This window comes from Aptenodytes patagonicus, chromosome 1 (genome assembly GCF_965638725.1).
Source record: "Aptenodytes patagonicus chromosome 1, bAptPat1.pri.cur, whole genome shotgun sequence".
Lineage (NCBI taxonomy): Eukaryota > Metazoa > Chordata > Aves > Sphenisciformes > Spheniscidae > Aptenodytes > Aptenodytes patagonicus.
This window is the reverse complement of record NC_134949.1, coordinates 80,387,359-80,410,833: the sequence shown is the minus strand read 5'-3', so window position 1 is coordinate 80,410,833 and position 23,475 is coordinate 80,387,359. Positions and strand designations below refer to the sequence as shown.

Sequence of the window (23,475 nt, the reverse complement as noted above, 5' to 3'; positions counted from 1 at the left end):
TTGCCAGGGTTGGCTTAACACCATACACAAAGGCATGTCACGTCATCTGGGTACCCACTGGGAGAAACTAAGAATGCAGGTTGCAGATTTCACATCTTAGAGCATGTCCATGACTATCCTTGGCTATAATCACAAGCCTTTTTAACTAACCTCACCTTTTGAGAGGTGGGTAAGTGCCATAGGGTTTAATGATATTTAACTTGTAGGATTTTAGGAAAATTTAATAGTTTCAGGACTTAATTATAGTCTATGATGTTATTGCTAGTTTTTCTTCTTTAGAATGGTTAAATGTAATTCAGACAGAAAGGTTACACTTCTCTATCAATTTCTATTGCACTTAAGGGTAAAAAGGTTAAAAAAAGCAGTGGCAAAAGAGTGACAGAATAGGGAAAAAAACAGAGTAAGTATTTGTTAGCAGTGAAGGAAGATTTGTCTAAGAGTGTGAGGCCGGCAGAAGACGAAGACTAGAGTGTGACTCAGATGTAGCTGTTAAGCCATGCTTAACCTGCTCTGGCTGCTCACTGACTGACACTGTGTGTGCCACACCATCTGCCTATATGCCCTATAGATTTCATATGCTTCATTTTTATGTAGCTGTTTTAGTACCACCTCTGCTGGCTCAGCTGTGAATCCCAAACATTTATTATCACTTACTTCTTTAAATATGTTCACTCTTTGGATTACATGGCCATAAAGGGATTTCTTTGAATTATTAGATTTAGAAAGAGAAATGGAGGAAGAAGGCATGCAAGATGCCCATAGCCAACAACATCTTCAGTTTGAAGGCAGGAAGAAGCTTAATTGGGGTCAATAGACACCATAACAAAAATGCAGGTAAATGCTTGCATATGTATGATTGTCAGTGTGTGTGTAATCTTTTGAGAGAAGATTTTAGAAGGAGAAGTATTTCATCCAGCTGCTTTCACAAGCTTACAGCGATTTGCAAAAAGCCAAGGACACACCCAGCACAGGCCACTGGGATAATAACACAGATGCACAATTTTTATGGCTGCCTACCAAATTTAGAAACTCCCTCTGGAAAAATAACTCAAAACGGCTTTTGCTAATCCTTCTGAACACCTGGAATAAGCTCAACAAGCCGGGGAACTAGAAAAGTTACTGTGTGGTTTACCATGGCTCTTACATCACTCAAAATTAAAATTTTGAAATAAGCAGCTGAAAGAAACCTTAGAAATTAATGGATAGCCCTGTTGGGTGTTACACTGTTTTGCACCAGTGTTGACAGTTCAGATTATAAAACACAGTGTTTCTGTTAGCAGAGAGCCCACATGCTGAATACAATAATGTTTTGAATGTTTGGAAGTCTTCATAGGAAATATGTTTTTTATATTCTACAGTTTCTGTGGGGTTCCCCTCTTTTTTTTTACCCTCAAGGCTTTCTCAGACTGCAGCCATTTTATAGTAATGTCCAACTTCTGGGAACAGATCTGAAGATCTGATGAGTCTCATAGTGTACTCTCAACCAAGCCCTCTTTCGTTCGCTTACTGACATGAATAACCTCACATACACAAACTGTCTTGCAACTTCAATGGGATAATTCACATAAGGAAGTTAAGCATAAATTATCTATCCGATGGATCAGAATTTCTCTTTGCATGATTATCAAGAGCCAGAGGGAGTTGCGCTGGGTGCAAGGAATGCAGGCCTGCTCCGTAAAAACGGCAAGTGGTTTCACTTATGGTTAGTTATGATGGTGCAGAAAGGCTGCCAATAATTTTGTCACTGGGAAATAAAGGTCGCCAAACAGACTCTGAAGAGAAAAGGCAAGATTAGTTAATGCACTAATAGGCTATTAAAAAAAATATTTTTACAAGGGCAATTCAGTTTGGTATTTGTTCAAAAATACGCTGCAATTTTTTTTTCTTTTGTTTTTAGACAAATATTTATTAAAAGTGTAAAAAACCTACCGAATGCAGTGTTTCTGCACTCTGTATTTCTTAGGTATCCGCCTTAGTGCAAAGCTTCTACCTCTTCAATGCATTTTGGGATCTGGTGTTTACTATGAAGTCTCTATGCAGGGATGTATTCTGATACATTTACTTAGGCTGACTTGCAGCTTAATAGCAAATTTCCTGCTGAAGCAAACAGGACTACATGACCACGAAAGCATGGAAGGTGTCAACTATGTATCTAGCATGTTGAAATCTGTGATAGATCTCTTGTATTTAATATGCTGGTCCTAACAGCATTTTCCTTCTTTAAATCAAGGCTTTGCAAGATCTTATCTGAGCTGTGCAGGCTGAAGGGGACTTTCAGGGCACCTCTGTTTGAGGAGCATGCTCATGTTGCAGTCAGCCTAGTGAGCTCATTTAAAGCTACCTGTCTAGCCATAGCACAACCTCTTGGTTGCCAAATCTGTCCCAGGAGCAGGACAAGTACCCAGGCAATCAGCCTGTGCCGATCTCAGGTCTATGGTGGTTACACTGCAACTTCTGACAGGTCACCTAAAGCTAGTCTGGATATGGCTGCATGAGGCTGAGCTCACGGCAGGGCGATGGTGCAGAAGTGCCCTGGTCTGAGAGGCGGGTTGGCTGTGCAACTACTCTGCATCTCCAACACCAAGGACAGGAGGGAGGCTGTATCTGCCGTGTCACCTAAAATTGAACAGACGCCGCTCTGCTGCTTCCATTAGCTTGTGCCTGTGTAATTTTCTGTGGACTCTCTGGTTGTGCCGACTTGCCACTGAGTAATGTGATGTGGCATTTTGCTTACTGGTAGCAACATGACAGTTCTAACCACAGAATGGGTGTGGGGCCTCTAAATCGATATAAAAATATTAGAAGAGACAAAATATCTTGATTCCAAAAGCAGATCACCCGGGAGAAACTGTGATGTAATTAGTTGCTCTGGAAAAGGGCAAAGGATACCTGCCTTCATGCCAAACCTGGAGAGGTCAATGGTTTCTGCTTCTGGGACTTTGTGTTTCTTTCCCAGTTTTTCTCACTTCTTGGAAATGATGCAAGCGTGTTCACTATAAATGGGTGTACACCAACTAGTGTAATTTGAGGGAAAGGTAAAAGTGGGCCATTGAGCGGGAAAAAGTCTAGGGCTCAAGGCTCTGCAACCAAATTGAGAGTATGTCAAGGAGCCAATGATCTGCCTGGTACACTTGGGCACTGTCAAGGATGTGCCCAGTCCTCACACTTGCTTCCTTACCTACTGCACACCTGCGCAGGAGAGACTGCCCTTCCCCTGATGGTGTGTCATCCCAAAGCTTCATCAATAGTAAAGAAAAATCAAGAGAAGACCTTACGCTTTTCATCCTCTCTGTTGGCAGACAACGGTCTTGCCTTAAGTGGGACAGTTAGAGCAGATGGGAACGACAAACGCCGCCACTGGTTTGAGCAATGCACCCATTCCAGATGTAGAAACAGGCCAGTAAGCAAACCTGACAGTATCAAGCCTATGGGTTTTTGGTTTTAATTTTGTTTGCGGATGTTATTTAATTTCATATCCCGATATCTCATGGCCTTAGCAAAGATTTACCACCATGAAAATAGTAGTGAGGAAAGGAAAAGAAGAAATAAATCATGACTCAGAGTATATTGGTGTATATAAATATCAGTGTATATCAGTGTATATCAGTGTATAAAAATTCAATGTCACTAACAAAGTGAATTTAATTTTTTCTTTTCTGCTGCTAATTCAAGACCTCCAGTGGTCATTTAGTCCAAATTGCACATTGCACAATTGCACATTGTGTGTGGGGTCAATATGGCCTCTCCACCTTCCTCACTTAAAAGGACCTCTGAGACTACTTTGTATGGCTTTTCAGGTGTAGCTTAAAGCCACATACGTGCTTTCATCGTCATGATTAACAGCCACTGCAGCGTAGTCTTAAAATTAACACAAAAGATTAAATTTTCCAACATAATGGTTCATTAGTAGATTTTCAGAATTTATTCTCATTGACTGCTCAGATGTTGGCTAACAAAAATGAGTTCCTACCTGAACCACCATAGCAGTAAAGGCAGATGATTTCCTTTTGGGAAGCAGGTGTCTTCCTTTCCTGTAGACCCACTATCACATGCTTTCCGCTTTCAATTTTTGTATCATATCCATGGAATTCCTGTGCATGCAAAGCCAAAAAATTAAGATATATTATATACTTAAATGTTAAATGGAAAATATAACAAAGCATATATTTTAAAATAGATTCCACCAACAGTCCATCTTTAAGATTTTAAACCCACAATGCATACCTGCTATTAACTGAATGACGTTTTGGAGTGAGCTAACCAAGGAATATATGCTTCTGTGCACGAGAACCGTTCTACCACGGTTTCAGAGCCACACCGTGACTGTGACACACTTTCATCAGATCTCACAAATTAAGCAGGGTATGGTGTTGACAAGTCTTGGACTTTGCCCGAAGGACTTCATCTTTCTCTTCCCCTTTTAATCTTTTTGCAGGAGAGAGCAGACTGCTAAACTTTGGACAAAGCCAAAATGTGCACTCCAGTTATGCTTAATTAAGGCTTGGAATTGATAAAGCTTGGAAAATGCCCATATCTATGCATATGTCATGTGAAGTTGAGAGAGTTTATTCATTCTTAATTGCTATATGAAAAACATAACAAAAGCGTGGATTTTACACCTTGGAGTGTGAAATTTTTATTTCTCCATAATATTGAATTGTTCTTGTGTAGACACAGAAAATCTGCGGCTTATCCCTTCCAGCCGTTTTGGTATTTCAAAGTTGTATTCCCCCACAAGGGAACTGCAATATCCCACCACAGTTATTCTGCAAGGTAATTTTGCTTTCCACTGTGCTGGATCACTATTCAGCAAACAACTCTGTAACTTTCTGTTAGATATCAGCATGAATCTTTCTAGTGCTAAAGGAAAACAGAAATGGGGTGGAAGGCAAATAATAGTGCTAGACATCAATACCAACTGCAAGTGCTCAGCAGGCATTTTGGCATTCAGGAATGGACATTTTTGTTACTGATGGTGGAAGCTGCTTGGTACTTTGCAGGGCCTAACACACGTGTGTGGATGTTTGCAGAACTGAAATGGTAGGTCCTGTTAACTGTGTTTATATAGCCATAAGAAAAAAAATATATGAAACGGAAGTGTTTCAGTTTGATTTCTAAATCTGATAAGGTCCTGGGTTTTTAAAAGGAATCAAATAATTTTATATCAACACCATTTTTCATTAAACTTACTCAGTTAAGTACAATTGCACCATGTACGTCACCACCCTCATCACTGGCAAGACCAAAGCAGGAATATTCCAGCCTTTTGCGAATTGCCCCGTGCATGCCAGGAGAGCTGTTGCCTTCCTGCAGCTTCCAACACAGGCCTATCAGTTTACTCTGGTTTAGCAAACCAAACGCTTCTTGAAACCCAAATTGCTTTGGAATCAATGTTTCCCACACTTCAGATATTTTAACATCCTATTTTACTTTTACTGATTTTTATATATACAAGATGTGAATGTTTTCCACCATATAACAAGATGCCCCTAGAATAATGTGATTGGAGACAAGAAAGGAAAAGCTTGTTATATAGTAGTTTGCCATCCAAATTCAGAATGCCTGCTGTAAGACAGTAAAGGTCCAATGTAAATGTAAATGTCCAATTTGCTGGTGTGATCTATACAATAGGACATATGAGGCATGTGAGGCACTTCTGTTTTCCATGAGTCTTCCTTCATAAAAAAATTGAATACAGGTAAACTAGAGCTGTAACAGGTCTTCAAGATACCCTGTTACATATCAAGTATTGCCTCACTGACTGATGAATAAAAATTACTACAGTGGACCAGCCATGCACTAAATAAGCCATGGGTCAACTTACAATCAGATTGGATTGTCATTTTGAGGATAATTCTCAGGAGACATCATGTCAGAAATACTCCTGAATCTTAGATGCTTTTGCTGTCTCTTGCTCTGGCATGACCAGTAAGAATTAGCGAAAGGCCGGTACCAAGCACTGATGGGATCTGTGACAGCTGGTGAGCTGGAGAGTCAAATTTTGTCTCTAACCACTCCCAGCCCTCCTTCCCTGCCATAATGCTATTTAGATGAGGCTCCTGGGCCTTCAGTTGGAGCTTCTTGCATTAGGAAGCCAAAGCAAGTACCACTCCCCAGCTACCCTCCATTTCAGGCTCAGGACCACTGGTAATCCTATGGTTTTGCACAACAACTAAAGACACAGTGGAAGGTACAAACCTTTCTTGTAGAGGAAGGTGCGCTGTTGAGTAATGGGGCTTTTACCATCTCCGTTTTATCTCATAATGTTCACACTTGTACTTCTGCTTCTGGTACTCGGTGTAAGCTTTTCTTTGCTATACACAAGAAAACTAGTGGGGTAAATGCTGCATCAGCAGGGATTGCATAAAAGTGTCATCTCCAAGGAGCTGAAAACATGTGGGCCCTGAGGACACCCCTTGTCAGAGCCGGTGCTTGCTGCTGCAGTGCAGCCTGTGAGCGTGGGTCCTAGGGGTAGCACGCAGGCCACTGCCACGCCGGTGCTGTGACCTGGGGACGTCTCTCTGTTAGGCAATGTCTCCCCTCCTTCCTTCTGAAGCCTAATCATTCGCTGCCCGCTTCATAGCAGCCATCCTGTGCCTCCCAGCTGGCAGGTGGGGGAGGGCGCGAATCCAAGGCTTTGCTGATGTTTCCCCCATCACTATTGCATACAGGGATGGGGTCCTTGTTTCCACGCCTCTCTAAAGCACGTGTTTAGCCTGAGACACGCTCTGCCCTTGCGTGAGTCATCCCTCAAGCTTACCTGTCCCACCACTTTCATTCTTGCCCATGCCAGCAATCGCACTATATAATCTAGCGGCCTCTTTTTTTTGGGTGACCTCCTCAGAGAAATCTCTGCCTTTCATTTAATGGGAGCGAACATGTTGCTGTCTATGGCCCCCAGGTCCGAAGGCTCAGCTTGGAGCTCCAGCAGAGACGAGTGCACCGCAGGACAGTACCACGCAGCCCTATTTGATTTCCATTTCAATAACACATGCGCCGAACAATGATTTCCCAAAGCCAGCGATGGAAAACAAAATTGAAAGCCTAAACATATGCAGATGGCATTCAGAGCCCGGGACGCTCCTGCCAATTTCTGCAACTGATGCACGCTCAAAATATTTACTTAGGAATTCTTCATTAAGTAAGCCATTCAGTAGTGGTGTAGTGTTTCAGATGAGTCGCAGTGTCACCACAAAGTATCTCGGTGGTTCCTTCTAACAAAGAATCCATTATGGGGATTTTTATCAGAGACGGTGGGGTAAGTTTTCGGTACAGTGCGCTGAGGTTTAAGCCGTGCAGCTCCTCTGCTGTTAATGGGATTCATGCAGATAAATCCCTTCATTCCTTGCTGAAAATGAACCCCCTGCCCAACAGCAGCTTCAGGTGAATATCGAGTAGCAGGGTTAGGGGTGAGATCACAGTGACCCTATGGGCGCCTATTCAAAGGGCTTGCAGTAAGGCCGGCTCGGTGGCTCGGGGGGAAATGTGCACTGTGCTGCTGTGCAGCCAGGAATACAAATGAGCGAGGGTGTCAGACGAGAAGGTGTAGCTCCTGAAGCCGTCCCTGGCCTGCAATAAAATGTTATTTGCCCAGGGAGCAAGGATTACTAGAGATGAATTTTTAGGGCAATTTTTTTTTTTTTAAATCAAAAAGTTACAATCACTTGGTTAAGTGCTTCATCTGTATGAAATGTGTTGTTGGTTTAATGTCTCTATTTTACATCTTCTTTTGTTATACATTTGTCGGAACTGAATTTTAAGCTCCTTGGAGAAATCTCAGTACACATCTGTGCCTGTACAGGAGTTTGGGGACAACTCTGAAGACTGGTTAGTTACTGCTGTTTATCTATACGTAGACAGTTCTATTTCATAATTTTGTCAAAATTCAGATTCTTCTAACAACAGTAAAAAATGAGAATTTTCCTCATGTGGTGCATGTGGTTGTACAACTGTCCATTATAAGGATTTACTTTATATTTATATATTTTCCACTTGTGCAAAGACTCTAAGACCCTCTATAAACTACAGTTCAAGTGACGACGTTCCTATATGTGAAATTTGTCTGCCATGCCATGAAGTTTTGCTTGCTATGGCTGCAGTCATGGTTATTTTTTCAAAGAATGAAAAACTTGATGTTTCAGGATTCTGATGCAGAAACCAGGCCTTCCAAAACATCACTCCTCGGGTTTAGTTTGTTGGAAGTTTGAACTGCAAGGTCCTATCCAAGCCCAGATCACTGTTTTTTTAATTTGGATGTAACTGTTTATAACTATTGCTCAGTTTCAGTGGTGGTGTCTCCCTTGGATTAATGACTAAGTGACAAAGAAAGGTGAAGACTCTCCATATGCCAGCTGCTACCATTAATTGGTTAGGAAATGTGACTTTACTCCACTAATGCTGTTTAGTTGGATAACCCATGTGGATGACCCAACACAAAACTCTGAAGTGTGTGCGGGCTGTCGTGGTGCGGGATGGTTACAATTACTGTAAACTGCACCAGAAATCTTAAAAAACGCTGCACTCAGGATTTCCTTGTGATAAGGAAGTTTGCACCGCAGAGAAAGATTAGATGGGAGAAGATGCCAAAATGTGGCATGAGGATCTGCCTTTTGACAGTTATGAAGTGAAACATTCTCCATCTAGTAAAAAAAAAAAATATGTAGCCTTCAACCTGCCAAGGGGCAGCAGCATGGCGCAACCCTCCTGAATGTGTGACAGACGCACAAACTGAGGGATGCCACAAGAAATAGCGGAGAGGAAGCTTGAAATGCTGTTGGGTGCATTTCTTTAATATAAATAAAGTTTTCCAAAACCTCAGTTTCATGATTCAGCATTTCTTTTGGCACTGAAATTATAGTAACTATTTAAAAGTAGGCTAAACAAGTCTGAGGGAATATGCTGGTAAGTTCAGGCCAGAGAGGGGGAAGTCCCTGGAAGTAATAATAAACTAAGACCCCATCCACTCCCAATAATTGCAGTTTAATTCTTTTAATGAGGAATGTCTTAAAGCACTTTACAAACACATAATAATTATGATATCCTCACAATACTTTCTGAGGCAGATATGATCATGCTTATTTTCTGGATGAATAAACTGACCCACTGTATTAAAATACTTCAACCAAGACCTGCTCCAAAAAAAATGAGAGACCAGAGAATACACTCTTTAACCTAATTATGAGACAGTGGCAATGTGTATGGAGGAAGGAACTAAACAGAAAATTATATGTGGGGTAAATACTGTAGCCAACTTCTTGCTTTCCTTTGTTTTAAAAGTCATAAGTTTTTGTTGCTCAGATTGAGACAATAGTTAGTGGAAACTATGGGGGCTCAGCTCTTTTAAAAAAACTGATGTCAGAAAGTTACCTCATAGCTTTTATCAGTATTTTTATTTTTTTATTTTTTTAAAATATTTATATCATATACAAATAATTTTTATATATAATTTTTATCAGTAAGTTGGGTGCGTGGCCTCAGTAAGTCAATGACCGTCAGGCAGCCAGGGGACCAGAACTGCATGTCTTGTGCACGTGTGTCGAGCATCAACTTAAATATTGAACGCTTGTGCATGTCTCTTTCTTAGGACCCAATCCCGGATTCCTTCAGGATTAGGTTTTCCTAGAAGGGTCAGTGTATGAAGCAGCTCCTGCTGCAAGGGAAATGGGTTACTGGATGGGGAGGTCTTGCAGGATGCTTGGGCACCTGCTCTGTCCCAGAGAACCGGGCAAAGCCAGGTGGAGGGGATGGGGTAAGGATGGAGCACAGCCTGAGAGGCACCCGGAGAACCCCACCGAGCCAGGGGAGTGTTGCTGCGAGGGAGCCCTGGCTCTTGCTCTGCTCTGAAGGACGGCTGTAGAAATTTACCCTTTCCTCAGCTGACCCGCTGCCTGTGCATCCCAGCAGAGAGCGAGTGGCCGACCTGGGTTCCCTTCAGCCTCCCTGGGGCAGAAGAACCATGGACTAAGCTGTAATGGCAGAGTCCCCTGTCCTGCCAGCATCTTCAGGTTACTTACTCTGTATAAGATATCTTTCCCTTGTCACAACTTTAAAACCATGGAAGGGCCAGACCTGGATCCTAACATGATTTGGGAAAGGGTACAGGCATTTTAGAGTCATCAAAGAGTATGTTTCTGAATACGACACATCAGCTATAATGGAAAAATACTTTTCTTTGCATTTTACTGCAACATTTTCAGAATGTACATCCTACTTGATGTGGAAAGTCACTGAAGTCAGAGAGATAAAAGCTCCATGAGCTATGAAAGAAAACAACACTTTTACTTTTCAGTATTGAGAAGTGTCTGATTTTAAAAAATTAAATATTGATACTTTCCCCTGTGATTTTCATTAACTTTTGAAGCTATAAGTTAATATATAAAGTGCCATTGTAAAGGTCAGAGAATCTTATTATCTCTACATCAAACTCATAATGTTTTTTTGAAGATTATCGTATCTCTTGGAAAGTCCTGATTTAAAGACATCGTAATTTAAGTATTTTATTTGGTTGTTTAAGTAGAGGTGGGCCATAAACAAAACAGCTCAAAACCTGCATGAATCTTGGGGACTTGCTGGTTCTAATTGATGCTCCAGCTTTGTTGCTCAGCACCCAAGAGGAACACGAATTAAAACTACAAGTCTGAGCGCTCCGGTTCCAAACACTGTGAGTGGTCAGAGCTGCAACTACATTTTGTTCTTATTTTTGTTTCATAGGTAGCATGGCATGCATGCTCTGTGTTTGCAATACCTTGTCTCTATATCTATAACACACACACCCCCAAGCCATAAATAAAAAAACACAATTGGCGAATTTCTCATGGATTGTTAACTTTGGAAAAGATGCACAAATACCTATTAAAGGCAGAGTGAATCATCATGGAATTTCCATTCCACAGTAAAAGTGGTATTTCATTTTGGCCAGGGAAGAGTTCTCCATTTCACCCTTTTTGCTCTGGCTTTACTGTAGTTTATTGAAATGGCAAAATGAAACACTCCGGTTTTGTTGAAATGCAACATTTATGTAATTTTGCAGTTACCTTTGCGATGAAGTTGATAAATTCCTATAAAACTCTTCAATTTTGTTTAGTCAGCATTTTCCAAAAGGAGCACTTCCAGTGGGAAATTTTTAACACTAAGAAGAAAGGCTTAAGTCAGTGTTCAAGATGGAGAGGAAGGTAATGGAGAAGTTATTCTGTATCCTGTTACTAACCTGTTCATATATGGTGACTTCTGTTACTGTGAAACTCCACTTAAACCCAAGGTGCTGCAGCATCATCTGGGCAAGCATCTTTCTCTACATTACAGAGGCAGTCAACAACAGCATTTGATGTACAGTAATTACATGTACTCTGATTACAGAGGCATTTGATGGGAAAATGAAATTACTCGTATGATCCAATACCAGGCTGAGACAAGCTAAAGAAGGGAGAGGGTTTCTAGAGATACTTCCTTGCAGGTGCTGAGGAGCAGCAATGCTCTCGGCACCCCAGTCTGCCAGCCAAGGAGCGGGACAGCCAGCTGGGCAGCATCCAGGGGCTTTTCCAGGCTTTGGTTGCGTAGCTATCTCAGGGTCCATCACACCATGCTGAGCAAGGTTTGTTTTGCTAACGCAGCTATACTGCTCTCTTTGCTCCTGCTGACTTGTCCAGAGCCAGTTGAAGCATCCCAGCATGGGCCTGGCTGGCATTTGGTAGATGCAACCTGAGGCATCATTGAACATGTACCCATGTTGTCTTATTTTTCAAAATATGACCACTTAAAATGTAGCCTGTAAAGATGTTTGTTGAAAAATGAGCCTGTAAAGATGTTGAAAAGTGAGCTGAAAAATGAAAATTAAATGCGCTAAAGTGAAAACATATGGCAGGTGCAAGTTATATGCAAACTTTATAATGAATTCTGAAAATATACTTGAAGAATGAGAACTACAAATGTTTCTAGTCTGGATGGCACATATTAAGGATCACTCGTATGTGCTCCATGATATTTGCCAGGTCTAAATGTACAGTTATGCTGGTGAACTTTCATTAATCACTCACTACCCTGAGTGTAATAACGGGCAGGAGGGTTGGTAGCGTGAAGTCATTCTCTAAATTGTGCTCAATGGTTTCAAATGAGGGATGGATGAACTGGCTGCAGTAACTAAAACGCTGAGCCCGAATCTACGTAGGCCATTCAAAGCAGACATGAACTCCAAAGATTCGCAGACAATCAATTATCACTATTTTTTGCTTTTAAGTATGTCTTGCTTTCCACATCTCATCAGCTGATGGCTGCGTGTAGGACTGGAAGCAAAAGTGCCAAAATTCCATTTGTTTGTTGTTTCTGGCACAAATCAGATCAGGAATTACTGCAAGATTTCCAACCTCATTTACCAGACCAGAGAGGTTGGGATAAGTCTGCATAATTATAGGAACCCAACTTCCAACACTTCCTCTTTTGCCCAGCGCCTTGCCTGCCATACGGCAGCACACGGCAAAAGCAATTAATGGCGTCAATTTGGTTATAACGTGTCTTTCTGCTTTTTTTTTCTTCAGAGCTTTGTCATCTGTGGTGGCTTTAGGAGCTAATATCATCTGCAACAAAATCCCAGGCCTGGCCCCTCGGCAGCGAGCGATCTGCCAGAGCCGCCCTGATGCCATCATTGTGATCGGGGAAGGGGCACAAATGGGAATCAATGAGTGCCAGTACCAGTTTCGGTACGGGAGGTGGAACTGCTCTGCGCTGGGAGAGAAAACAGTCTTTGGACAAGAGCTTCGAGTAGGTAAGGGTGTCTCTAATACGGTGCTGAAGCGATACGTTGGGGCTGTTTTTCTTTTAGCTTTCTCACCGCGGTCCTGCAAAGGTTTATATCCCTCTGGTATTTGCCTACTGGAGTTGAACAGTGATGCTTCCAGAACTGTGGTCTGTTTGTTTGCACTCATTGAAAAGTAACTGGCAAGAGACAGGAGATCCCTAGTGATCTCTAGATGAAGTCATTCATATCTGTGCAACTTCATACCCAGCAATGACCGAGATGTCTGCTCAGGCATCCAAGGACAAAGTCATCACACCCCGTGGAAAAATATTTCCAGTTGTCATCCCGTTAGAAGTTGCCATGATAACCATGGTGCGTGTTATGACCAATCAAAAGGGAACTAAAATTAGCTCCAAAAAAAACCTTTGCAGACTTCCCAAAAACTTAAGTAATGGGATAGTTCCAATTAACTGCTGGAAGTACAGTGCATACGACACTGGCCTTCCAATATATGGCAGTGATACATATCCATTTTAGTGTTGCTATCATACTGTAAAGAAAATACTGCAAGTGATTTGAGGCAGGAAACCCATTCAAAGAAAATAATACAGGACCTTGGCCTGACAAACTGTTAGCTGGCAGAAGTTAAACTGATCACTTTCCATTTACCCTATGTCTGAAATTATTTCATAGGGGAGATTATGCAAATTTTTTCCAGCACTGAGATCATCATACACCCAGATGAGTATCCTTAGCCTATTCCTGACCTTCCCTCTCTCCTCCAAGGGCTGCCCACTTACCATCCTCCATGCTGTCTGCTGCTCAGTGTTGGGACAACATTTTGTGGTGTTGGCTCTCACAAGGGCCATTCAGCTTCTCAGTGGGGTTGTAGCCTGTTCTTCTTGTGTCTGATTCTTCTTTGGGTGACATCTCTTTCTTGAATTCAATGGTTTGTGTGAGTCTTGTGCCTCCAACACAACTGAATGTGGTCAGACATAAGATCTCATCAAAACTGTGTGAAAAAAAGGCATAACATTTCATCCCATCTGTGCAAAAAGGAAACGACTTACATGGTGCTTTGGTTGTTACTGGAGATCAAGGCTTTGGGTTTTTTTTCCAACACCTTTGTGAAATGGACACCAAAAGCTGAGGTATGCTTAAGTCAATGATGGAACTGAATATTTTTTCAAAAAACATGCAAGTCTGAGAGTCTGGCTGAGGTCTGGGCTTTTTAAGGGCACAGTGGCCCAGCTGTAAAGAGTTGTAATTGAATAAATCCATTGGCATCAGGGGAACTGACTTACACCCGCAGACAATCTGTCATATTACTCTGTAAGCATTACTCCACACCAAATCACAGAAGTGGAGAGGGCTAAAACTAATAATAAAAAGACCCAGTAAACCAAATTAATGGGAAAAGAAAAGTCTGAACTTTTTGAACTTCAGAAAAAAGTTTGGTAGAATTTGGTTTTGATGCTGAAAAGCTGGTGGTAAGGAATTTGCTCATTAGTGTCTCTTCCCACATTTGTCCTAAGATATTGCTAATTCTGTTTGGATAGTACTTCTTGCCTAACTTTTGTTTCTTAAAAAGAGTGTAAGTGGAAGGCATTAAACAACCTCAAGACACCATATACAGGAAATACCCTAACGTTTGACTTTTACCTTCAACTATAAATGAACCAGAAAAACATCTAGTCACTTATCTTGACTATTAGAAGCACAGGTCTGGTCCTCCTTGGTTGGTCTTATGCCTGTTTGTCTTAAGTTGATGTCCAAAATGATGTTGCTGCCAGGAAATATACAGCTGCCAAGCATGCTACCATTGTACTTCTTCATGCTATGTTGTCTTGATCTGCCAAAGCTTGCAGGCATGCTCTGACCCTTAGACAAGTGTCCTCTTAACTTCTCTGAGATCACTTATGCCCTTGAAGAGGCACACTCTGGAGGATTGTACCAGTCGGTGTCATCACTAAGCTTCCTGGTGAAAAGGCTTTCACCACTTCTGCTTTTCTCTTCAAGCTAGGAATCTCATGACACCTCATCAGCTCCGTCCTTGTACTCATAAGTATTAATCTTCACCACTGAGAGACTCCTTTCATCCTCAGAAACCTTGCAAGTGAGCGCAGTCCAAATGCCTAAAGAGGACTACAAATCATGCCTGTGCATGATTTCTGAATGAAACATTCTGAATGTTTCTATACAAAATAAGACCTATAGGGAACAAAAATTGTTCGGCATCAGGATGGACCCGCTATCAGGTTGGTCAGACTATACAAAGTTTGAAAAAAACCCAGTGTTTTCTTGAGCCACTGTTCAGGCCATATTTGCCAAAATGTTCACCAGATTTTTGACCTCTTCACCGAACCTGGGTGGTTTCTTGCAACTCTGATATGACTGATGTGGAATTTGGTGGGTTCTTTTATGGCTTAACCCAAACACAGACGAAACTTGGCAGTTGCAGCTGAGTTCTGCTTTGACATTTGTTGGGTGTGAAACCACACAAACTGTAACGGATGGAGAAGGTTTACATGACCCCTGCCAGCTGAGCCAGATGAGTTCCGTGCAGGTCTACCAAGGATCCCATAATCCACATGTCTTTATTTGTTTTATTAGTAGAGTAGCACCCAGAGACAATGTGGTCAGTATCTAGGAAAAGGACAGGGTTTAGGAAATGGTGTTAGTGAGGGGAAAAAAAGTAAAAAAAGGACGAAGTTTAAAAAAATACTTTAAAGGTACAAAATACTTGTAAGCATAAATATTCACATGGGTAACAAAACATATCTGTGTCTGACATAACAGAAACACTAAACCAAATGTTTGGTTCTGCCTGAACAGACTGAAGAAAGGATTAAGACTAAGAAAGTCTTAAGTACTTAAGTACTTCACCCCAAAGGAAAGCTCATCTAGCTTTTTCCCAGAATCACTTAGGGAGATGAACAATCAAGGCAAATTATTCAGGTCATAGGGAGGAGAGGGTGAGTAAGCTATGACAGCAGGATATAAATTGCTCTCTATCTGTATAGGAAAGAGAGGACCTACTCTTTAACCACTGGGCCAAGGCTCTACCACGAGCACTGACAAGAGCAGATTTAGGGTTATTCTAATTCATATCCTGATGCAACACTCCTCCCCCCCCAAATTCAAAGCAAACCCGCAGACTCACCCAACATGAGGTTTCTCCAACAGCTGTGAATCTGTTGCCAGCATCACCTTGGGTGCCATTGTGCTCCAACTATGCACGTCTTCCCACCACAACCAAGCAGCAGCCAGAAGGCATGACACAGGAGCAAATGTCCACCATCGTGACTTCTGGGGATCACACTGTGCCAGGGAAATCCCCAGTAAGTTAGCTAAGCTGGATCGGTGCTGAGCTATTTTTTCAAAGAGGTACTTCAGTGAATGAGGGCTGTACCACCTATATAATACATGGGAGTCTGTATTAAAAATGATTGAAATAGTTCAGAGGACAGAATAACAACTGTAGAAATTATGTTAGGCATGGGGCATTCGTGTTGGTGTGAAAGATTTATAGCAGCCAGAGATAAAAAGTGACGGAGAGATCCAAATTAGTAGCATGAACAAAGGATGTGGCATGGGATGAATTAGCCAAGCATTGTGTATAGCTTTTTTTGGTATATTTATAGCTGGGAACTTTTCCATAATCATGCCATCCCCAGAGAAAAGTCACTACTACACTCACTTCACTCATCCTGTCCCTGTACATGTATTTGTCACCTTCCTGCACTCATCTCGTTTTCATGCCAGCTTCTCACATAAAGTCATCTTTTGCACTCTCCACACATTCCTCTTGCTGTAAGCCTCTTTAACAAACTACCTCTTTAAAGCTTACCTCTTTAACAAATGGATTAAAAAATTAATTGGTTAATGATATATCAATTGTTATTATTGATAACCATTGTTGAAAGATAATTGTCCTTCTAACTTTTTGAAGGCAAGGACCCTGACCTGGAAGAGTAAAGCCTCTGGTCCTATCAGGTTATTGATGCAAAAGAGCTCCAGCACTAGGGAGCGTCTCTATTCCCCCAAATAATGGTTGGAGCAATCAATCATGTAGGTACCTCTAAAAGTTACAGATCATTAATAATGGTTGGAAGCAAATAACTCACGCAAAAAAGAAAACAGTGCAGCCTCTGAAGTATGGAGTCAGAATCAATAACAGAAGTCAAACCTACTGTTGTTCTTTGACAGTGGATTATTCTGGTTAATTATTTGTGCATTGACCATTTCTGCTGGAATTCTCCAAATTGAAGTGCTTATACACAGACTGCTCTTACCAGTGCTAAACCCAGGGCAAAAATTAGGTGTTTTGAAAAATTATATGTCAAGATATCAAAAGTAATGTGTAGACGGCTCCCTTGTCAGACTCACGATGTGGAAAATGATCATGATTTAGGAGTATTCATTTGGCTGTGTCATTGATACAATGATTTGGCAGATCATTGAACCAGACACCTGACAGGGAAGAATCAACAAATAGGCAAAAAACAAAGGAGTTCCGAAGTTTTAAAAAAAAAATCTCTGACCTTTTGTATTGATCTGTTGTTTTCTGGCATGTTGAAAGGATGCATCTGAAGTGAGGTTAAAGCCCTGCTTGCCGTGGGAGGTTTAGGGGAAGAACAACATCTTACGAAGCTTTCTGTCACCATGCATTTGCTCAACTTTTGATCCACTCTCCAGGCAGAAAGGGGGAGGGATGGGAGAGAAAACTACAGTTTTAAAGACTAACAAAATCTGTGCATGGATTTTATTAACTCACAGGTGAAGAAGACTTTACAAGTTATTTTGAGAAACACAATCAGAAAATAAAGTTGAATGTCACGGTTATATACAAGCATGCACTCGTGCACATGCATGCATAAACCACTAAGAAGACAGAATAATTTCAAACAGAAGACTAACAAAGGGAGGGGAACATCTTCTGAAGGAAAGACACTCATAAAAGAAGTGATTATTTCTATATTTGTACTGGAAACAGGTAACTAAGTCCACATTGGATCCCAGTGTTTCAGCTGCAGGCTTGAAAGAACATGGGGCATGAAAGATATGTAAGTGATGGCGTCATGGAGAATGGTTGGCATCTTACCATACATGCTGAGGGGGTGTCAGTCAGTAAATTATTCTTGGTTCATGCCATATATAGGCTTAATTAAATTTGGATTCAGACTTACATATGAATCCAGTCATTTTTATTCTGGGCTACGAAGGTGGTTTAACCGAGATGCCAAACGTTCATAAAAACTTCCCACCAAAAATGGGAGGAGTAGAGAGGCTCATTATTCTCCAAAAACGGAAATTTGCATCCAAACAGATACATTAATCTAGCACAGTAGTGTCTAGTATGGTATGAGTTGGCCAACTTGGAAAGCTTGACTTTCAGTATGAGAAGAAAACTTCCAATACGTGAAGACAGGCGGCATTCTTAGGAATGCTTTACAACCATACTTGTGCTTTAATGCTGTCAGCAAATCAATAAAGGGAACCATAAATGAATCCAGATAGTTTGCCTAAAGTACGTACATTTCTATCTCACTTTTTGCCTTTCTTTCCTCCTGCCATTTCTTTCTCTGTTGCTTTATGTTCTCATTTTCCAATTTTTAAATCGATTTATGTTGGTAGTTATATATTTGTTAATGCTTAGTAATATTCATATATCAGGTTGACTGTATGTTTATTATTCTAACATCTGCGTATTTATTATGGGAAAAATCTATCTTTACGGACTTGCGTCATATCCAATAAAAACAATATGGGGGAAAGAAAGGAATCGTACAGCTGGAAACAATTTGGAGGGGGAAAATGAGTTGGAATTAGATTATTTTAAATATGATACAGAGCAGGGTACACACTTCACCAACGGAAAGGCAGTAATTATCTTTGTCATAGCAGTAGGTGCTATGATTGGTTTAGGCATTTGTCAGTTATTGTGAACCTCAATTGCACAGTGGCTTTTGGACCCAATGTGGAAAAATTTCTGGTTTTTTATTGTTGTCATATAGCATGGTCCCAGACAACAATGTCCTTTGAGCATTCAAGCAACTGATCAGAAAGAAACTTGTTTTCAGTAATTTGAACTGGATGTCTGCGTTGGTGCTGGGATATGGTAAAAAACATTCCAGTGTGAGAGATGGCTTCTTGGGGGATGGCATCAGCTTTCAACTCCTAGTGTAGCAGGCTGCCTGGGATGCCAGGAGAGAGGTACGCAGGATGCATTCAATCAGCTGAAACCTGTACTAGGACTGTGTGCGACTTCCAGAAGAACACGTAGGACCAATACAAACCGGGCCTTTATTACTCACGTGGCTACTTACTTTGGAGTGACTGCTGATGTCCATTTCACAAAATGCCATGCGGAGCCATTGCATTTGCAAGTGTGATTTAGTAAAACTAGTAGATGCTATAAATACCATGGCAAATTTAATGAGTTGTGTCTTATAGTTTTTAATAGAAGCACAGTAGTGTGTAACAAGATGTATAATTCTTGGTTATGTAGAGAGAGAATTTTCTCATTACTAGGATAAATTAAAAATAAAACCACAAGACATGCATAGTGAACCATCACCCATACCAGCTGGGTAACTGACAGGCAGGCAGGCAGAGGCAGCTGGTAAAGAGAAAAAAAAAAAAAAAACAAATCTGAGGATGTCCTCAGTGTACTCATTTTGCAGGAAAGATTTATCAAACTGCAAACGCTCATTGCAAAGCCTTCTCCTAAAATGTCTCAAACGGTGCATTTCTTTTCACAACTGACATGTTGTTGCTGGAAGGAGAAACAAAAATATCCTTAACCTTAAGGATATCCAGTATATTTGTTCTAGCTTATTAGATATATATTATTGCGGAAAGATTTCAGTTATGTCACTGACTATCCCACAAGTTGCCTTACAAAGGTTCCATGCCGGAACAAAGCTGGGCCATTCCACCTAAAGACCCTCACACTTCTATTAGTTACCCTACAGACAGTAAAGTAAGTACTATAAAGTATGCAAGCTGCTTTACAAGGACAGTTTTTCCAGTGCAATTCATTTTGATGGAAAGCTAAACAGTGGAAAAAAAGCTGTGATAATCTAGTTGTTACAAGGTAAAGTAAGTGAGAGGACTATTTTAGTTTGCATTATCATCTTTGGAGGAAATTAAAGAATCGCTTCAAACAGTTCATACTTTCTGGCTGTAGAAGGGCGGATAAGCTTTTTACTATCACAAGTAGCAAAGAAAGACAGTACCCCAAACCAGAATAAGAAAATAAACCTCCCAGCTGGCAGCAGCTGAGGTTGGGAAGGATTGGTAAAAAAGTTATGAAACAACTACTGTGCTAAGAATTTATATGATTCCAACTGAGGAGACAGCCTACTGTGAGAGTGGTAGGTTCAGACTCTTCTTCATTTTAGTAGGTTTCTGTCACTTGGAGGTTTTTAGAAAACTAAAAATATCTTTCTGTTCTAAGGAAGTACTGTCATATTAAAGAAACATCCTATTTGAAGAGGATGGAGGATTCCCAGCCTAGTGAATCAATTCGAAAATTTGCGCATGATAATTTCTCTGTGCTTTAAAAATGTCTTTAGATGCCAGAGCCTCGTAATGATCTGGTGAGGCTTAATTAATGTTTTCAAAACACACTGCAAATCATAGATGAAAAGATAAACGTGAATGGACAGTACCATTTGTAAATTATAGGTTGACAGTAATAAATTTTGTTTGACTTTACTAGAAAAAATGTTGCTTTGCTACATTAATTTTCTCATCCCTATCTCTTTTTCTCTGTCTCCCTATAAAAGAAATGTTTAGCATATATAACCTGTAGCATATAATAATTTCCAACCATGAATAGACAAATTTTTATATTTCCCAATTCATATTCTCTACTCCCTAGTCTTTTTGTAAGGTACTACTGTCTAGTTCAAGTGTAGCTCAATTGTGTTTTCTTATCCCTCAAGGGTCATGAGTTTGAAGAAAAGTGTAAGTTCTCTTAAATTAAAATGTTATCGTTGCCATTTAAATATTTACCGCTTTGGCAGCAGGCTTGCTTTAAAAGGCAGACATCCTTATTCTAAACATAGCACTAATATGTTAATACAATTACTTCTTGAACTCTGCGTGTCTTGCAGCTGGATGAGAAATGGTAGATGTTGACCTGAATGAAATCTGGAATTTCTATCCTGAGGGAAGTGCTAACTTTTGAAACTTCTGTTCCATTCCATTTTTACATATAAAAATGAAGATTTTCTTGGAATGGATGTTTTTCTGTAGACATTTTCAAACTAAAATACACTGATATGCCTGACGCTGAACAACTCCATTTTGGTTTGCTAGTGCACTTAATTTTAAATGAATTAAGTGCATTGATGTAAATTGATGCAGGGAACTGTAACTGGGGAGACTCAAGCCTCTGTATCTCATGAGCTCTGCTCTCGCATGCTTCTGTATGTATTCTAAGCTATGTGGTTCCACAACACACCACACAGCTTGATAAGACATCACGTAGCATGACACACTGCCTTCCTGTGACCTTAAATCTCAGGTTAAAAAAAGGCCATTACGCTCTCAAAAAACCAACGGACTGACATGGGGATGCAGTTTAATACTTTGGTATTAAAAACCAAAATGGTTCAAAACTAAATGGACCTGTTTTTTATTAAATGGAATAGCTCCATTTAAGTGTCAATGTGGAAAAGAAACGTTTTTGGAGAGGGGTGGGTACTTATGGTTTTTGGCACTCTGTGATCAACCTAATAAATATGTAATTAGCTGTAGTGGAAAAGGGTACTGTTATGTATAATGTGACCTTACAAGCTGAGTCTGTAATGACCTGTAACTCTGATCATCTCCCACTGAGTATTGGCCAGAACAACAACAACAACAAATCCTCATCTTCTGTTGCTTTTAATTTTGCCTTTAGCTGCTCAGGATAAAATTTTCCATGTTACTTTACTGGTCTGCCTTGGGATGAGTGAGTCAGAGGTCCTGTGGAAAAGTTAGTATGCAAATTCTAGGTTATTATTTAATTGAATACTGTACCAAAATTTGGACACAACAGGGCTAACTTCGCATAGCAACATTAAGTTCGGCATTTCCTTACTTCCAAGTGTCTCACTTGGAACGTTAACGTTCCTTTAAGGTCACTTTTTTTCATGTCACTTTGTAATAAAATTGCTGGCTACAAATGATCCATAGCATGCTAACTCAATTCGTTACTTCCAGTGTCCCAGTCCTATTGGTCAAGGACTTACAACGTAATGCACGCTTAAAACAGGAAAGCAAATAACATTTAAAGTTAAATAAAGTGGTGGTGGGCTTAATCCAAAATGACAGGGGCCAAATTCTGGTCCTATTGCAGTCAGTAGAAATCTTGCCACTGCTTTCATTAGAGCCAGGATTTTAGAGACACTAAAAAGGCTCCTGGCTTTTGGGTATGAGCAAAAGTTCAAAGTGGAGCTGAATTTCATAGCAGGGACTCAGCTAAAACTTAATTATTTAAATGGAAATCAACTATACAACATTTGATTTTTTAACTACAGAGCAACTTTGCAAACAGGCAGGTGCTGCCAAATCTTGCCACTGCAAGGAAAGTTTTTTATGTAAGATGACAGGTAGCGCGGGACAGCAGCTAACCTGCTGGTATGCAATCCTGTAACAACTTGGGGTTCTAATGACTTTGGAGATTCCTTGAGCTTTACTCCTGCGGTTAACTATGTTGTCAAAATCTCTTCCCTAGAATTACAGATGATAGGTTTGGTCATCTTGTTCAACCTCTACATCAAGCAGGACAGGCTAAACATAACATTAGACTTCAGAGTTACATGTGTAGCAGCATCCCTCCCTTTCCTCCTCTGTTCTTTGGGATACATTCTGTTTGGTAAACCATCTGTTTCTAAATTGAAAAGCTCGAAATGCACAGAGAGGCATTTACAAACATTACAGAAAACACAGTATTTGTTCATCTGTACATTTTGGTTTGCAAACAAATGTTTTGGCATTCGGGCTTAGATCGCCAATCCATGCAGTTTGCTGACTTGCCTCTAGTCACAAGCAATTTCTTTTTCTAATGAAGCGGCTGGCATATTCCAAAATATTATGTCTGACAAATATCTTATTTTCTAATTGACAAAGTTTCCTTCCTGAGTATCGTGCATGACTTTTTAGCATTGGATTAAATTACCCGTGACTGTAGTTTATTTCTTACTGACGTATTGTATGTCCGTAACTGTGAAGTATAATATTATTGTTACTGATACAAGAGCCAAATTAAAATGAAAGCAAGCAAGCAAGAGGACTATATCATTTATTATTTGGAGGCTTGAAAAAATGAATCTGGCATAGTAGTGCTAAGGTAGCTGTTCTGTCAGGATTCAAACTGGCAACAACTTTAGTTGTGCTCTGTTTACCCAATATATGCTTAAATTTAAACCTTCCATTTTAAGTCCTACTAAAGTAAAAGAGGATTTGAAAGTGTTTCATTTTAAATGCATGCCCAACTGGTTTGCAGAATACAGAAGTCATCGTGAAAGCCAGCATGCATGATTGAGCTGATGATAGGTCCTTCAGCTAGTAAAAAGTGTCACATCTCTCCAGTTTTGATCAGATTTGGCCTCAGGATTGAAGTGGATCTAGGAGACAACTTTTAGCCACAAGTGTAATCTGTTGCAATCTATGATGGAACCTCCACTGCAGAGGTTCTGATTTCTGAGTCTGTGAAAGAAAGATGATTCCTAAGATTTAACCAGTGTCAG

General features: G+C 40.5%; 1 protein-coding gene across 3 annotated transcripts in view; it reads left to right on the top strand.

Annotated features, from left to right (window-relative positions):
- WNT7B (Wnt family member 7B) overlaps nucleotides 1-23,475 on the top strand; it is a 117,064-nt gene that overhangs the window by 61,641 nt on the left and 31,948 nt on the right. For all 3 annotated transcript variants that reach the window (XM_076344341.1, XM_076344331.1, XM_076344321.1), the window contains exon 2: nucleotides 12,531-12,757. In XM_076344341.1, coding sequence (XP_076200456.1) covers nucleotides 12,661-12,757 — 97 coding nt within the window. In that variant the 5' untranslated portion in view covers nucleotides 12,531-12,660. The remainder of the gene's footprint in view (nucleotides 1-12,530; nucleotides 12,758-23,475) is intronic.